The 19774-nt window shown below is 36.2% G+C and overlaps 1 protein-coding gene across 3 annotated transcripts in view; it reads right to left on the bottom strand.

Annotated features, from left to right (window-relative positions):
- Positions 1–13239, bottom strand: part of LOC112049069 (protein split ends) — a 90530-nt gene extending 77291 nt beyond the window's left edge. For all 3 annotated transcript variants that reach the window (XM_052887475.1, XM_052887473.1, XM_052887472.1), the window contains exon 1: positions 12876–13239. Coding sequence is in view for 2 of the 3 variants with exons in the window: in XM_052887473.1 (XP_052743433.1) it covers positions 12876–12958 (83 nt within the window). In the remaining variant the exon portion in view is untranslated. The remainder of the gene's footprint in view (positions 1–12875) is intronic.
- Between the last annotated feature and the right edge of the window lie 6535 nt (positions 13240–19774).

Here is a 19774-nt window from a genome sequence, read left to right on the forward strand (position 1 = left end):
TATTATATAATATTTCATTTTGTATTTTAAAATATTTGATTACTATTTTAGAATTTTTTAACGTTATTTGGCTGATGCGGCGGTAGCTACTACGCCTCTGGTTTGTGAGACACTTTATTATTAACGAAAAAAGCCGAAAAGATGATCAGAAAAGGGATTTTGCAGAATTGTAAAACTTAGTAAAATAAAAAAATCGGTTGTCTGTAAAGACGGTTTTCTGACGATAGTTGAACGTGACAACGTCAGAAAATATTGATGGAATGGTTGCATTTTTGAAAAAAAACCTATTTAAAATAATAATTAAATAAAATACTGTTCGTTATTCTAAAATACTGTTAAATAATCTTCATAGACCAGAATATATTTTATTTCTTGTAAAAATATTTGGCAACCCTAGAGCGAGGGAACGACGCATGACGTCATCTTTTTTAGAGTGTGCAGGCTCCATCGAATTATAAGACGTTGTCACGTCAAAAATATTTTTTTTCCAGTGTGTGTATGTGTATGTGTAAGCAACTAAATACAATAATACTATTTGAGCGCGGTGAATAAAATAGTTTTAGAGGTAAATAAAGTTTGTTCATTGAAAACAGGCAGTCTTTTTGAGCGCAGTTAATAATATTAGGACACCGCTCCAACCAGTCCTGTTGGGGCCGGTTATGGAGGCTTCGAGGCGTACAACTTACAAAGTAATCGAAGGCCGGACGCCTCACCGCGTACAAAGCATTCAAAGGCGGGCGGCATCTTTGCAATTTTATAAAGCCGGCTGTCGAATACGATCTGTGCATATTTGAAGGCAGCCTATTGTTTCAAGATTCATCTTTTCTAATAGTATCGTCACGATGTTACTTGATGACGCTAAAGGAATTAACGTCAAACTAATTAATACTTTTGACAAACACAAGTAAAGGTTTAGTGTTTGCGTGACGCCATGAAACAGATAAAATATAGACCATCATGGCCGATAGCGTTTTGGCTTGTATTGTCAAAAAATATTAAAAAATTGAATTGTATTCGTGACTCAAAAAAATATAATATTCCCTTTTTTCAATCTAGTACAACGATAATTAACAAAAACCATTTTAAAAAAGTGTCAACTAGCCTATTATATCATCTTAAATGTAAAGGCTATGTAGGTCTAGATCATGAGGTGGTGATTTCGAGTCGTGGGTCGGACTGTAATGTACAGAAGCTTCCAAGAAATTCTCGGTCAAAATTCATTGCCCTTGAACAATAGACTCCAGTCTTTTGGATAGACAGACACTAACAGGTATAAGGTGTTAGTCCAGTTGTAAGTTAATGTGGCTCCGGATCACGAGATGCTGAGTTCAAGTCTGGTCGGGATGTAAAATACAGAAGGTTTTTTTTTTCAAGAAATTCTCGATCTATATTCATTGTCTATGAACGATATAATAGAATCCAGTGTTTTGGACAGACACACACTAACACCAATACGGTGTCTAGTCAATATAGGTAATCAAAACTATCGGTCAAAGAGATACCTACTATGCCAAGAGCAGAAAACTTTTGATTATTTCAACCCTATGGGGATGTACAGGGATGCAATTGTTGAAGTCTGATGTTTAATTAACTTCCCGGTAGGTACTACATTGACTACTACAATTAAACGTAAAATATAAGGGCAAAGAGGTTAAAAAGGGGACGAAAGTTTATACTTATATTCTCAATCCGCTAGTAATTCTTAGATCAGTACCTACCCTACACGAGTTGATACCATGTATATGAAATTCGACTACTATTCAAACTTATAACTTTCAAACACCAATGAGTAGATAGGAGTACCTACTAGGTAATACTTATACCTGATAATAAAACTTATGAATAAATTTCATAGGTACGTATATTATTTTAATAAAATAAGACGCATATTCAATACAAAATACAAATATCCCTCATTATGTATTGAGTCTAAAATTATACGTGTACACTGAATCATTGAATGTTCAATGTTCGTGGTTCGTATCAACATAATGACGAGTATCTGGTAGGTACGAGGCACGAGTAGGTAGGTACATACGTCCGAATTGGCTGATACGTACAAAACATGCGACGCGACGTTGCCGCTCTTCTCGCCGTTCGCGTTGCCGCTGCGCGCAGGGCGCCACTACATTACATTTACCCAAGGCGAACAGAACTGTAGCCTCAACTCAACTCAAGCCTGTAACATGTACGGCGAGTCGATAGGCGTTATACGGCTTGCTAGTTATATTATATACGATTCAACTGACTTACGTGTTTATAAGGTGCCTCACAATAATATTTTGTTAGTTGTTTCTCCATTAACCAAGTTCTTTTAAGACTTTTTACTATATTCCTTATTCTAAAATCAGTCTGTATTTGTCATGTACATATTCGGGTCAATTCTAGATAATTAACTGTAGGATTTCGTATCAAAATGTCTGAACGATTTCAGGTTTTACGAGGTAATCAATCCAGTGAAGCAAATCTAGCTTCCCAAATTACTGCGTAGTACCAGCAATAGATAATATGTATCTCAATTAGACAACGTAGAAAGATATTACTTACTATCGCTACTCCATACAATAAAATTTCAATTATGAAATTTACTTTTCAAATTTCAAGAATAATGGCCCTGTTTCTGTGGAATCACCCTTTTCTAATGATTAGTAGACGCCTTTTCGCGTAAATTTTGTTTTAAACATATCAACATATATGTTCCAAACATAGACTCATGGATTTTCCGGGATGAATTATGTACATATGTTCCCCTCCAAGATGCAATTTCAATACCAAAAATCATCAAAACAGCGGGTCCAGCGGTTTAGATATGAAATCGTAACACAGGCAGACAGACCGACATAATATTAGTATAGTATGGATAGAAACGCATTTAGTTACTAATACTGTAAAACATAATACATATAGGTGAGCACCGCCTTCAAAAGCATCAGTAGAAGGCAAATTCATATTTTATTTAAAATTCAAATAATATTTTTATTATTAGTTTCAAGTTCCCTGTTAAGTCAGATTGTGTCGTGAATCTGTATAATAATTATTATACAGAATCACTGTATCGCAAATCAATTGCATATTTTTTTTTATAAATAAGGTAATGGAGATGATGATCTAGCTCAATTATTTTGGTCCAAAATACCTGGCTGAGTACGATTTTACAGATTTCACTGTAGGTTTATTACTCTTATTACATATTATTGTTTTCTGGTGTCATCGACGTGCGGAAAAACACAAAACTGGAAAGATTAACAGACAGTCATAAAATAAATGAATTTTAAATTATTCTGTAACAATTAAGAGTAGCATGGTCATTGAAAACATGTAAAGCTTTGATTTTAGTTAGTGAAAGACATGTAATAACTCGAAATGGAATATTCAGCTAATAATAAAATAAGTAAAAACAAAAATTGTTCACTAAAGATCTCTAAAATTTTTCTTTTTCTACATAATCTTGTATTGATTTGGAATACTAGACCTATAAATTAAAGCCATAACCCGATATGCAGTTACCAACAAATGACTAGCGATTTATAATTTGTTTGTTGGTAAACAGTACACACAGTAGGGTTTTAGTTTAGTGGTACTGCCAATGATAATATCATACTATAGATCGGTTACGTCCTTACAAAATCACCGCAAAAAGTGATCCGAATAATAGGCTACAACACTGAGCGCGCGCACATACACAATTTTGTCTTTAATTCCATTATATATTTACGTATATGTATATAGTTTTTACACTCCCTGAACACACAACTCGACATTGTAGACGATATTTAGGTATTATTTGTTTAAATAACGTCCACCACGTTGTTGACCACAACTAACATTGGGTTGTGTATAAATTTCCTCTTTTGAGCGCCTCATCGTACTCACAACTGTACCGCTCAGAAATGACGGCATAGTGCTCAGAGTTATTTTCTGATATAGTAACAGCCTCTTAAGCGTTATTCACGTTGGTTCATTTCACAGGTAATTTTTGTTCAAGAGCTTGTAGTCTATTATTTACCCCGAAAATATTAATTTTAGAACACTTATTCCTTGAACATATTTTATTATTTTTCGGTAAAGAATATAAACCCAGAGTTATGGGAAATACTCCCCAGCATCCTCGCCTTCCTCTATAAATGGGCTATCTAACACTGTAAGAATTTTTCAATTCGAACCAGTAGTCCCTGAGATTAGCGCGTTCAAGCAAGCAAACAAACAAAGTCTTATGCTTTATAATATTAGTATAGATGTGTGGAAGATGGAGGCTAGTAACAGTCATCCTCCTTAATTGCTGACCGGACCATTCTAAATAAGCTTTATTTACAAGCAGCACAGGACCGGCGCTGAAAAATCTACCCCTACGATGACTAACCCGCATGCCCAGCATGGTTATTATCGGGGAAAACCTATTTATGGATGCAAACAAACAACAGCCCTTAGTCTCCGGTAGCCCCGCTTTTTCCGATTATGTTAACGGCAGGGCAAGGGGTGTCAAAAAACTCCGGGAATATTGCGCTGCCGATCCTGACGACTAGAACTGGCAACCTATAACGCACTACGCACGCACTCTGACGACTGACGGAAAGAAGATCGAACTGAAAATAGTTTGCAAGTTGTGTGTTATAGATTTGTCTGAATTCCACGGGAATATTGCGCTGCCGATCCTGACGACTAGACCTGGTAACGTATAACGCATTACGCACGCATTCTGAAGACTGATGGAAAGAAGATCGAGCTGGAAATAGTTGCAAGTTGTGTGTTATAGATTTGTCTGAATTCCAGGGGAATATTGCGCTGCCGATCCTGACGACTAGACCTGGCAACGTATAACGCATTACGCACGCACTCTGAAGACTGACGTAAAGAAGATCGAGCTGGAAATAGTTTGCAAGTTGTATGTTATAGATTTGTCTGAATTCCAGGGGAATATTGCGCTGCCGATCCTGACGACTAGACCTGGCAACGTATAACGCATTACGCACGCACTCTGAAGACTGACGGAATGAAGATCGAGCTGGAAATAGTTTGCAAGTTGTGTGTTATAGATTTGTCTGAATTTTAGGGGAATATTGCGCTGCCGATCCTGACGACTAGACCTGTCGACGTATAACGCATTACGCACGCACTCTGAAGACTGACGGAAAGAAGATCCAGCTGGAAATAGTTTGCAAGTTGTGTGTTATAGGTTTGTCTGAAGTCCAAAGACTCGATTACCGATTACGAATAGACAAAAACTCGAGAACCTTAGAACCCGGCAACTTGTTTTACAACCGGGTGGGCGGTGTTGGGTTTAATAGTCCCTCGTGAACAACGTTGTACGTATCGAGTGTGTCGAACAGGGCTTGTACCTTTTATTTTGAATTACCAAACGACATTCGAAAATTATACAGATATACGTGTCGACCTCGACACTACCAAGAAGTAAGAGGTATTGGTACAGTTAGAGTATGAGGATATCTCAAAAGTCAAACGTATCTCGCATTCCTATTACAATATCGTGATGAGGGATTTAAATGCATAACTGGGCGAGAGGAGCGGTTGAGAGTGGGGCAATCTATTTATGTGCAAGACCAAACAAAGAACGACAAGGCACCCGGTGACAACGAAATCACAGCGGAACTCCTAAGAGCGGGTGGAAAACCGATACTCGAGTGCCCAATTCCGACATTAACGTAGCCAAAATGCCTTAGGCGTAGCAATAGAATGTGGTGGTTTTGTTCTTCAAATAAGGTGACAATACTTTGCTAAAGAATTACAAACCCATACCGCTGTTGAGTTTGTCTACAAAATATTGTTCTCGATAGAAGTTCTAACGAATAATTGACAAATTCAACTTTTAAGACGATTTCGCTTCGCCAGGTTATAGAGAAGACTGAAGAGTTTAGCCAGCCACTTTGGTTAGCGTTTGTGGACTATTAGAAAGAAAGCTTTCGATTCGGAGAAAACCAGGGCTATGCTGAGGTCTTTGCAGATGCCGAAATAACTACATGTAGGTACAGTACATCAAAGTTATAAAGAGTTTTTACGAAATCGCCACTATATGTACAGACATATAAGTCTGATGATATGATCACATGGACTGCAATGTCCATGAGAAACAGACTACGTCAGAGAGATATGATCTCCCTGAAACTGTTTGACGCCGCATTGGAAAACATCTTTAAGCTTCTGGACTTGGCATCAATTTCAATGGCAAGCAGATCACTCAACTGCGATTTGCCGAAGATGAAGTCGTCACGACAGACAGGATGACCTTAGTATCACGTTCAATGAACTCAGCAGAGTTTCTCAACATGTCCTGACACATGGTCTCCAGTTAGGTTAGATCCTATTTCGACCCACCGAATCTAACGCGGCTGGGCAGCGTTTAGGAAACTCCGCGACATCTTTTCCAAAAGCCTTCAGCTCTTGAAGACGAATGTCTGCGAACAGTACGTGTTGTCAGTGATGACTAACGGATTCAAGACTTGGTCGCTGACTGGTCTTATAAGGCTCAAAATCACATAGCGTAACGCGTTATGCTCAGAGAATCTCAACGTGAACGAATCATAAACGAGGAGATCCACAGAAGAATTAAATTTACCAATATACCTAGCTCAACGGGTCGGCAAAGCTGATTTGGTAATAGGTAGGGCATAATATCGTTCAAAGAACCGATGGACGTTATGATCCCAAGGTGCTGGTATTGGAGAAGAAATTTTCCTTATCTCTGAAGGCAAGGCGCTTGATATCCGTGGTCCACTTAGCGGATGTTCAACTAACGCCTGGGATTTTTCCGGTGCAGGGTCGCCATTCCAACACATTGAGACTTCACGGTCCCCCCCCCAAGGACAAACGCAGGACGTGTGACTTGGACGTGTATAACATCGTACACACAACGATTATTAAAAACACAACCATTAAACAAAATTTTAATTTGAAAAATATAAAACGTAAGACAAAACATCGAACTTGGTATGGATACGAAAATGTAGCCGAAACTCTAAGCTAAAAGCGACATCCGGTTTGGCATGCAGAAAGAAATACTGGCAACTATAACAACAACATAATGTTTATACAGAAATGAAACAACTAACAATTCAATGTAGTTAATGGATATAAATAACGATATAATGACATTTCTGTCTCGATATATTTTTACTCAGGAGGTTGATGACCCGGCACCGCTGCGGTCTCCCGCCTTCGCACCATGTACTCGTAGCTTTTGGAGCGCGACATTGCAAAATACTAGCGGAGCAACGCTTTTACAGTTTCAACGTTGCTTGCTACTTGAGATTATATGTACGTATATAGTCGGATGCAATCTTTATAACGTCTTCGAAGTAAGCTGCAAGTGTTCCTACCCTAACGAGCAGGTCATATTTAAAGCAAGTAAGTAAGCGCGCGGGGTGATGATCTGTCGCCGCGCCCCTACGTAACGGTGATACCTAAAATCTTGTTCTGTGCAGCTTATCGCACGATGTCATAAATATTGCATCCGCCTATACAATATTCGTTCGTATTTACGGAAGATGTTATTAGACTAACAAATACGTTTACGAGTATGTATTTTAAAAAGTGAAACTGGAGTAAAATTTAATTAAGAGACATTATTATTATCACAGAATAAAAGCACTTATTCCGCACATAAATATTTTATAATAGATTCAAAATACGATTGAAAGAATTACAGAATGGAAATCTTGTCCAGTAAAGCAAGAATATGAACAAAGCTAGTCAAATTATTGCTTCAACTTTATTTTCTGCAATAGGAAAGAACTTGTATTGTACAAAATAGTCCTTTAGTGTTACCTACTAAACAAAAACAACTCGTATTTAAATTTATTTAAAAATTACAGTATTTTGGTCACCGTTTTGAATTTAGACTACCAATGATACACCTGAAAGTTGACGAGAGAAAATTCGACTCGATGAATTTTAAATTTCAAATGACCGAGGGCTACGAGAATTTCTCGAATGAGAGAGGCAAGAACTCGTATGCGATACCTATCAATATAAGTACACAAACATTACAAAGGGGAAATTAATTTAAAAACTACTGGAGCGATTTGAAAAAATCTTTCATTAATAGAAAGCTACATTTATCAGGGAGGCATTAAGGCAATATTTTATTCCCACTAGAATGGGAACTACGCCGGTGAAACCCCGAGATAAATATTCGCAATAGGATATGAAAAGACAGGATAGTCAAGCGATGTTGAAGACGAGACTTCTAGACATGACATACTACGGGCAAGAACATGGACGGTCGGTATATATTATGTATACGCATTTGTGTCTCGGGTTAAATGTTGCTTGGGTGATTGCGATGCGAAGAAATCACACAATCATACTGTTTTCTCAAAAGAAATATGCCATGAATGGAACAGCGAAACTCATACAATTAGTTAAACACAGGAGTTTAGAAGTGGGGTGGTAAACTGCTCTCGCAAGAAGCGGTTTTCCCTCTATTTGGTATATAGGTATACATATAGTAGGGGAGCCGGAGAGGGAAGTTTTGCAGTTACTCGTGCGCGGCAGATAAACATAAGGGACTATACCTTGCACGTTGTTGGGTACCTCCACCAAGTCTTTAATATTGGTGGGTACGTGATGGGCAAGCAAAAACAAAACCAACTTCAGAAATACTCAACCAGCACGTCAGAAAAAGAATTATATAGTAGGTTAGTTAATTACTAAAAGGTGTGTATTTCGAAAATCTAACGATTTGAGCGTAATGTAATGGGACTTGGGAGGGTCCCAAAGTTACAAAATAAAACCTTTATATTTTAGTTCTCGAGTTACGAGCGCGATTAATTTTTTACTTATTTTGAAGGTTCTTAATTAATCGCTAAAATTTTCTGACAATTTCAGTAAGCCTTAATAAAAAATTGCTTTTAAAGTGTGTAGTTTTTTTTCACCGCTATAAGCGAAAAAAGTAAATAACCATTCATTCATTTTATCTACCAAATGTAACCGGTCCCTATGATGCCTTATTAACTGCAAATTTAGCATTCCGGGCTCCCCTACTATTACATTATAAATAAATAAACGAGAAATTTTGCTATAAATCTCAATAAAAATACAAACTACTATTTTCAGTAGTGGCAGTATGCAAAAAATATCTTAACACGTTCACAGCCCAACGTGGGTTCACACCAGTTTCTCACAAGTCTGTGAGCCCAATTTGAGCTCATAGTACTTATGAATTTTCTTTCAAATTTTTGAAACATACTTACGAGTAGTGTTAGTTAAGTTTGGTTACATTAAATAACTGAACGAGCAGTTTATTTTCTAGCAAGATACTGACTCCACATTCTATAAACATAGTTATAACTCTTAACGGTAGCCCAAGACTAGAGTCAGTATCTGATAAAATGGAAATTTTAACATATAGTGACTCCAATCAGTTGACTTGACAGAAAACTGAGGTAAAATATTTTTTAACTATATTTAGGGCTTGAACATTTTGCCATTAACTATCACCTTAATTCTCGTCCTGTCCTATTAACATGCTTATTTCTGGAAATGTTTGAATTACATGAATTTAAATGCCAGCTATAAAAGCAGTAGTCAAGTTTAGAAAGGAACTGGTTCACATTTGAATTTGGTGTCGATTCTTATATCGTAGGAACTTCTGGCTAGGTCTGTGTTATGCCCTAAAACTTATTTTCGTATATGATGAAAAGGCGCCACAAAACAGGTACTTAAGAGTGTGCAATATGTAATTTGGTGGTAACAAATGGTTCTGGATCTCAGATTCTGGAAAAGTTAGGAGCCTGATATTTGGGTAAATGATATTCAAAGTGTTAGTTATGACTATACAAAATACACAATTTGTAAAACTTTTCGATAGTTTATTTTTTTTAAAAATACATGTTATGCTCACATTTTGCTTTCAATCTCAGGAAAAGCAAACTAATTTTCTTAAATTTTTGTTTTGTGTAGAAAATTAGGTATATATCTTGAACATGGCCATTTTGTTTTTCGTTATGTTGTTTAATTTACTTGCAATTAGGTAAAAATGGTTTTGGCGCTCACGTCATAAAATTTGCGTCGCGCGTCAATCGCTCCGTGCTTTTCACTCACGTGAAAGTCTTAATTCGGCGTCTCACTTGCGCTTCGAATTTTATCCATATCGTACCGACGTGCTGCGCGCTCTTAATGTCATGTAAACATTACATGACAGTGGATGCCGAATTTCTAGATCCTGCTCAGCGGTCATCTGCTTTGCCATAATAGTTTCACAAAAGGATATGGAAGCTACTCTAAGGCCCCTATTCCACCGACGTCATGCGGGCGTTGGCGTTTCTTCAACGTTTTTGCGACGTTAACGTTGTGCATCCGCTGAACACAACATCAACAGAATACGTACAATCACAGACAAAATGATTTAACTACAAAAGGAAACACTACATGTTGACATTTTTTTCTACTTCGACGAAAATTACGTAAAAAAATTCACATCATTAATTTTGGGAAATTCCTATATTTATTTAATATTATACTTATAGCAACTGAATATTTCGCATTGTACTTGTGTATAATTAAAGAAAATGGAATATCATAAATATTTGAGAATATTGCAGACTACATCGAATTTTTTGAAGTGATTCAAAATTACATACAACATTTTCTGACCTTAATCTCAAAGTTTCAGTGTGAAAGGCTTTCTTTTAACGTTTGAGGTAAAAAAAAATATGCATTAGGATGTTACTTATCCGTTTTGTTTGAATAATTATAATTTAAGTAAATGTACACAACCTATATGCAGTAGCACATTTTCGGATATGAAAGACGTACGGCGAGTAACCATAGCAACCAACACGTTGACGCCATTACTTTTATACATTGTTATTAGAAATGTTTAATGTACAACCATGGAGCACGCGTTGGTTCATACCTGTACCTGCGAAGATGGCCGACATTTTGATTCAACTGACTTGCCGGGGTCTATACCTTCTTAAATGAAAATTTTACAAGATTTTATTATACATAGATTACGGTAAATAGATCCCGTGATAGTACTTGTTGCCTGTAAAACCAAAACGCAGCGTGACCGCTTTCCACTAGACGTGCGCATTCATAGAAACACTGACGCTCGCATAGCGCCAGTGGGATAGGAGCCTTACTAGGAACTGGGCAAATCAGTTTCAGTGACACGTTTAGTCCAACACCTACGTTGCGACCAAATAAATGTTTCACACGCAGTGCTTATAGATTCCAACCCAAAAAATTATAAATGACTTCACGCTGGTAATAAAATGACTTAATTTGACTATCAAACGAATTACCTTGTCTGAGTGTTTGCATAAATAACCGGTAGAGGCGATACGTTACCATGACAGGTCTAAAACACCGAGAAACATTCAAGATTCGAACAAAACTTCTTAGTGTTATCCTCACGGTTTTATAATTATTTTCACTTTCCTGTAATTGTCGGTTTTATGAATAATTTTATATTGATATAAACTTATATATTATTTACAATTATACAATCACGACGTGTCTTCCTGCCTGTGTGAAATTAAAGGGCATTTTTTGCATACAAAGTAACTTTTTCAGTTGTACACAGACAGAATAAAGATCTTAACGCATTCACAGTTCTTTGAGCCCAAGGCGGGCTCACACATGTTTCTCTTCACGAGTCTGTGAACCCAATTTGGGCTCATAGTACTTATTAATTTTATTCCTTATTTTTGAAGCAAACTAATGAGTAGAGTTAGTTCAGTTTTAAGGCCTTATAAATGAAAGGCGGCCAAGGGAATGGTTCTTATAAAAAACCGTAAGTTCAATACGGAATACAAAGTTAAAAAAACGCAAACCCTTGAATGAATGAAAAATATCCAAAATCCATATTTTTTCAAAATGTTCAAAAACATTATTTTATATGATATCTGGGCTACCTTCAATTATTTTTATACATTTCAGATTCAAAGTTTATAAGCTCATGTGATTTTCATATCCCCTCAGTCTATATGCCCTCAGTGGAAATTTTATGAAAAATGGAAAATTGTATATTAAAAAATCGTGTTTCTGTTACATATAATATGATATCTTGTCAACCTATTTGAACTTGTATCGGTGGTAAGATTACTTTTGAGGGCTGTAAACGTCTGAACCAGCTAATGTTCATCGTACGGAATCATCAAATGGAACTCAGCTCAGTAAATTTTTTCAATATTTTCAAAGTCATATTTAATGACTAAAAAGTACAAGGTTAACATGATGGACAACAGAAAAAGAAAATTGAACCTAATTTGTTCTGTAGTGAATGAATAACGTTATACCTCCATACTGGTGCACTTAATACCAGCCCACGCCCTGATATCCCGCCTTTTTAAATTAAAGACATTTTAATTACATAACGTTATATCCGCAATATGCACAATGTATGGCAATATCCCTGGAAAAGTAGCTAAAAAACTTTCTGTTAAGACTGTTTTAAGAAATAAATATATTAATTTAATGATAATTTATGGTTTATTGATTTAGTGACAATATCAAAGAGGAATGACACTACCACGCCTTTACTGAAATGTTTTACAAAGTGTTACGTTAGCGATGTCGTAGTCATTTAAATTGTTAAATAGCTTGCAGTGGAATAATATGTGTACCAACCATTTACAAACACCGATCATTACACATAAATATTGTTAGGTATGTGAATATTTAAGACAAAAAGTGTTACTAAAAAGCTTACTTACTACATAATAGTACCTACCCATACCTATTGTCGCCTCATAGCATGTATGGTCAATGAACTTTATTAGCAATACTTGGAAATGCATATAAATAAATGTATAATACTGTAGTAAATAAATACATTATAATATTAATTCTAAAAGCGATATACTAATGTTATTTAATGGTTATTTATTACAAAAAATAAATATAGGGTTACCTACCGTTTAAAATGCTCCCTTATTCGATCTTCTCGTATGTTATCGGGTAAGTTTCCAACACACAGGTGCCGAGTCTCTCTAACCATCTTGCTTCGACCTCCACATTAGGAATCATTACCCGTTCGCGTCACTACGTGGCAAAAATCAATTTTGCACACCACGGTGCTTTACACATTTTGATTAAATCACTTTCTAAAACACTAAAGACATCGTATTGATAACACAAGTTGCACTTGATAAAAACAACACTATCTTTTCACCTCACGACATTCGAAATTCTTCACAATATACACTTCACTATAAACACAACTACGTAACAGACGCGAGCGTACTCTTCGCAGCTCTCGAATTGACAGTGAAGCCAGCCTCGACGCGAGTTTGCCGATAAGCTCCGCCTTCTGACCGCTGCCGCGCAAAGTGGAGTAGGGTGTCCGCACAGTACAAATGTAATCTCCCTAAATATCGTGTTTAAACACTTTAATTCTTGTATTTATTACATAGTAATGTTTATGTTTTTTATTATGTATTAGTATTTATAATTTCTCAGTTAACAGTTTAATTTTATTGATGAACACAGGCTGTAAATACTGCTTATTATTTAAATTTCAGGTCGTACAATTATAAACTGATAGTAAAACCAGCCATGTCTTTATATTACTAAACCACATATTTATATTATTTCCTTTAATTACACAAGTAAAATAAGAAAAAAAAGTATGGAGAGCGGGTGGTACTAGCGATCCGCGGGCCAGCTCTCCCCAAATATCTCCGGCCCGTTCTGTTTAGTATATTGCTGTCTCATTTTAACTCGCGACGCAAGGTGCTGGTGTTAGTACGCTGAAAATACTCCCGCCTCGCTGGTAAATTTGAACTTCTTAAGATTTCTATTTAGTTTAATTGTAACTACTATAGAATTGCATTATACGAGCACCTGAGGTCATAATTCTTGAAATGGGCTAGGTCAACACTAAAAAATATAATTCAGCATGAAACAAATGTGTAACACTAAGATTAACTCAAAAGGGAAATAGGTAGGTAGGTACCTAACCCAAGAAATTAACTTCAGTGAATCTAGACAGTTGATTCATACATTATATCATTGTAATGTAAATTACCTTACTATGAATTTCTTGAATTATTAAATTTGCCTAATTATTAAATCATGTTTGTTTTCTATTTTCATAATAAATCATTCTATTCGATATTATAAAAAAGTTAAAGGTAGATAATTAATTACCTACTGTATTTGTATGTATTCCGTGCTTTTAACGAAAATTGTATGAACGTGCATTGCGTGTAGGTGTCCCAGTAAAACTTGTTTCGACTGGTTTCGAGTTTTCGACAATTATTTATAGGTACCCACAGAATAAAGATGATCCAGAATAGCAACACAATACAAACAGCGTGGTCAAGCCGATGAAAAAAAGTTTTTTATGAACAGTTTTTAAAACATTTGAAAATATAAGACGCCATTTTTATTGAATATTATTGGAAATTAATGATGCGACGGTTCGTGTCGTACTGACTCGAGAATGTATTAGGTACTTTTTGAATTTCGTATTTGGAGCGGCTACGACACCGTCGTGTTCCATACGCTTCATCTTTATATTATTGATTAATTAGTGCACGTTACAAAAAACTATTCGTGGTCAAACAGTTAAAGGTACCTATTATACCTACTGTATTTGTGTGTGTGTATGGTGTATGTATTCCGTCCTTTTAACTAAAATTGTATGAACGTGCAATGCGTTTATCCCAGTAAAATTTGTTTCGATAGTTCTTTATATCCACAGAATAAAGATGATCCAGAATGAGTCTTTACAAGCAGCTTGGTGAATTCGGTGAAACCCACAATAAAACAAACGTCAAGAAGACCTAGACATACGCCCATCCGCCTATGCCTATACAAACTTTTTTTCATAATTTGTATTTCACAATAAGTATAACACTAACAATTACATAAATTAATATAATAATCAATAATTACTTACCAATAAAAAAATACTCCATCTTAATTTCTTCTATTTTTAACCGACTTCCAAAAAGGAGGAGGTTCTACGTTCGGCTGTATGTATGTTTTTTTTTTTTTTTTATGTATGTCCAGCGATAATTTCGTCAATTATGGACCGATTTTAAAAATTCTTTTTTTGTTTTGAAGGGTTTACTTCCAGGGTGGTCCCATTTTTTTCATGTCAGGATCTGATGATGGCATCCTGGAGAAATCGAGGGGAACTTTCGAAAATCGTAGGGACGGCTAGTGCGTTTGTTAGTGTTTCCATAAGGTATTTTAAGCCACTACAACTTTATGAAGGTTTGGAGTTGGTCTGATGATGGAGCCGAAACACAGACGATGGAACTCGTCAAGGATTTACAGCAGTCACCTTTTGTTTGGGCTTCATTAATTTGTATTGATGAGTACTTTCCACCTATATGGGTTGTGACTGTATTAAGGGTCTGGTGATGAAGAAGACGGACAGTGAAGAGAACTCCTCGACGGTTCACAGTAGCTACCTTGTGTTTGGACTTGATAAATTTGTATTGATGAGAACTTTCCACCTAGAAGGGTTGTGACTGTATTAAGGGTCTGGTGATGAAGACGAAGCACAGTGAAGAGAGCTCCTCGACGGCTCACAGTAGCTACTTTGTGTTTGGACTTGATAATTTTGTATTGATAAGAACTTTCCACTTAGATAGGTTGTGACTGTACACACGCAGTAGGTATGCTAACACTAAAAATAAAAAAATAAAAATTTTAATAAAAAAAATTCAACCGACTTCCAACTCAAAAAATAACTTTAACTAAAAAGCAATAAAGTTGGAAGTCGGTTGAATTTTTTTTATTAAAATTTTTATATTTATTTAATTCTTATGACGTTGTCATATTTAACTATAGTCAGTAAACCGACTTAACAGACAAACGAATTTTTTTTTAGAAACCTGAAATAAACCTTGCATAGCCTTGAAACCTTGTTGTATAGATATCTCTTTGAAGATATAGATATAATAGAAAAATATGATGCAGAAGAACCAAAGTCATACCAGTGACGACTTATGGATCCGAGACCTGGTCGCTAACTGTGGCCATCACAAAAAGGCTCAAAGTCACTCAGCCGGAGATGGAGCGAGCTATGCTTAGGGGTTTCTCTGCATGATCTATTCAGAAATGAGGAGATCCGCAGAAGAACCAAAATCACAAAAATAAAATAAAAAATAAATAAATAAAAAATAAAAAATAAAAAAAAATAGTAATAGTTTACTTTTAATATTTAATATAGCGGGTCACATTATCAACGAGTCTCAAAGCTGAAGTGGCAGTGGGCGGGGCACATAGTTCGTAGAGCCAATACGACGTTCGTAGAGCCAGTAGGACGTTGGGGTCCCAAGGTGCTGGAATGGCGACCGTGTACTAGAAAGCGCAGTGTTAGTTGACCCTCCAGCAAATAGACTGACGACAGTAAGCGAATCACAGGGATTCGCTGGATGCAGGCGGCTCAGGATAGTGATGTTTGGAGGTCCCTACAAAAGGCCTACGTACTGCAGTAGACGTCCATCGGCTAATATGATGATGATGACGACACCATGCATGATTTTGTTATATTATCATAGGGAAGTCCACCACCATGTCTGTCTGTCTGATCGCAATAAACTTGAAACAACCGATGGAATGGGGATGGTTCATATATAATTTGTCAAGATTTTGTTTAGTTAGTTAAAATACTTAAGACAATAATAATAATAATTGTTAAAATTGAAAGGTTTCTGCAGACGGTGCGAAATGCACGGGCAACTGATTCCGAGAGCGATGGATCGTTTCCGAATAGTTTTCAGAATACCGACTGTTTCAGTCGATGATGCAATCGATGCGACACTAGTGTACGGTGACCATACTTCCATGTAGTCTCGAGATATTAACAGGTATATCCTGATGGGATTTAAAAAGTAACGGCAGTGCTTGACGTATAATATGACGTCATGCGTTGTAATACCAGGTACTCGAACAGTCGATGTAATAAAAATTTTAATAAAAAAAATTCAACCGACTTCCAACTCAAAAATTAACCTAAACTAAAAAGCAAGAAATAACTTCTTACCTATATGCTACCTTCTGATCAGTTTGAAGGCGATGCCAAGCCAGTGATGTTTTAATTCAAGCCGTTTAAATTACGTTTCTGTGCTTCCTTCATGACACTGGATTGGCACCGCCTTCAAACTGATCAGAAGGTAGCATATAGGTAAGAAGTTATTTCTTGCTTTTTAGTTTAGGTTAATTTTTGAGTTGGAAGTCGGTTGAATTTTTTTTATTAAAATTTTTATAAACAGTTTTTAAAATATTTGAAAACATAAGACGCCACTTTTCTTGATATTAATAATTAAATTCAAATAACATTGCAGATTGCTAATGCGACCGCTTCGTGTCGTACTGACTCGAGAATGTATTCGTTTTTGAATTTTGTATTTGGAGCGGCTACGACACCGTCATGTTCCATTCGCTATATATGTTTAATCTATGGGTAATGTAAAAAAAACACAGAAGTAGGATATAGGGAAAATGAAATTAGAAGGCAAACTATCACGGCTAAGCGATTGCCAATTACAGTCGACCAACTTAAAAAACTTACCTCGATCACGAAAATGACATACAAATTACGTTGTTAATTCACAAGTTAAAAGTGTAAGTAGGTAATATAAATAACGTCTATAAAGTAGTAAAAAGAAAATTTGCTGTAGGTAAATTCAGCGCCACTGAGGCCGTCAGGTGCTTCTTCCTGTATGTCTGACTAGCTGACGCCGCGCGGTTTCACTCGCGTGGTTCCCGTTCCCGTAGGAATATGGGGATAATATATATATCTAACACTGACAGATTTTTTTTAATCGGACCAGTAGTTCCTAAGTTTAGCGCGTTCAATCAAACAAACAAACAAACTCTTCAGCTTTATAATATTAGTATAGATGTCAGAGCATCCATTACTAGGAGAAACAAAAGCCTGTCATTGGTGCAAGCCCACCTCCACTTGAAACTTGTCAGTAACACCAGCTTCTACACACTCGTGATATTATAATCTGGTTATTGGTTATAATCTGGTTATTAATTATAATTGGTATACTATTATAATTTACTTATAGTCAAAACTGATAATAAAGTTCCCTTGTTCTTGGTCTTTATGAACCCACCCATAATGTCAGTCACAACCCATCTATTAAACGTGGAAAGTTCTCATTAATACAAATGAATCAAGCCCAAGGACAAGGTAACTGTTGTAAATCGTTAAGGAGTTCCCTCGTCTGTATTTTGGCTCCATCATCAAATCGATTCCGAACCTTCATAAAATTGTAATGCTTTAAAATACTTAATAAAAAATTTACGAACACATTATTCACCCATATATTTTTTCAAGGTTTCTCTCGTTTTCTCCAGGATTTCGTCATAAGATCCTGACATGATGACTATGGGACCACACACAGATTTTTCAAATCGGTTCAGGCCTTTCCAACCAAACCAACCTTCGAGTAATCGATGTACATTCGTAAAAAAAAAATGAAAAAAAATACCGATCAACTCTCGAACCTCCTCCTTTTTCAAGTCGATTAATAAAAAAAAAACTGTAAATTGCATTAAAAAAACTGAAGGCATGTAAATTTAATTCCTCCGAGCTAAAATACGAATCAAGAAAGCATAAAGTTACTAGAGTTTAATGTCTTAAATCGGTGTTGACATAGTCATTTAATATACAATATTTTGGGGAAAACTAAGTAGGTATAAATATTGATCACTAATAATTTTATCATTAATTAGAATTTTATATAAATAAAAAAAAATCAATATAAAAATACTTACGGCTTATTTGGATTTAGTTTTTGATGTAGTTTCTTAACCAACCCTAGATTAAGCTCAATAACATCACCCACCATGTTCATTTCATTAAACCCTTAACTGGTATCGTAAATGAAATATACAAAACTGGTCATAAATATAGTATGTTTGATCCTAGGAATCTAATTTTAACGATTTACGTGAATAAATGGACACTAATCATAAATAAAATAGGCTTGTTTTATACAATCATTTAGTTTTACTTATATAATTGTTTATATGTGAATACTGGATTCAATTTGTAGGTAATATTTTTTTAAATGATGATCCGTTTGCAAAGTTGCAAAGAAATTTTTTATTGTTTACTAAATTATGAAAAAAGTTCCGCTCTGAGCCCCTTTTTATTTAATATTTTGCTAGATATTGTTTACCGAGGACATTCAGGACCCACCACTGTGGCTTCTAATGTATGCGGACGATATTGCACTAGTATATAGGGACAAAGAGACATTGGAAAGGAACGTTGAAAGACGGCGGTCAAAAGCTCAATGTGGTGAAGACAGAGTACCTCGCTTGCTCCGTTACGGACCCGGGTAGTATATTGATCGACCAGGAAAGAGCGCATCGCTCAATATCCTTTAAATACCTTGGGTTGGTCATGCATGAGTCTGGTGTTATTGACCACGATTTCAAGACCCGTATAAGTGCTGCTTGGTCAAAATGGCGGGACCAAACTTGTGTTTTATGCGATCGTAGAATACCGCTAAAGCTCAAGGGACTTATCTACAAAAGTGTAATGCGACCTGTACTGCTGTACGGTAGTGAGACTTGGCCAGCCTTGACGAGGCATGTGCAGGGATTCTGAGTCACTGAGACGAAAATGCTACGATAGATGTGCAACACGACAACGTAACGAGCATATCCGCGTTGCACGACAACATCGGAGTCCCTGGAGCTAAACCGGGTCGAACCAAAAAGCGCTGGCTCGACATCGTAAACGTGGACTAGAGAGCCAATAAACTTGAGAAGTCGGACGCCCAAGATCGGGCAAAGTAGGCGAGATTAAGCCGGAAAGCGGACCCCACGTAGT

The sequence above is a fragment of the Bicyclus anynana genome, chromosome 19 (assembly GCF_947172395.1).
Source record: "Bicyclus anynana chromosome 19, ilBicAnyn1.1, whole genome shotgun sequence".
NCBI classification, from domain to species: domain Eukaryota; kingdom Metazoa; phylum Arthropoda; class Insecta; order Lepidoptera; family Nymphalidae; genus Bicyclus; species Bicyclus anynana.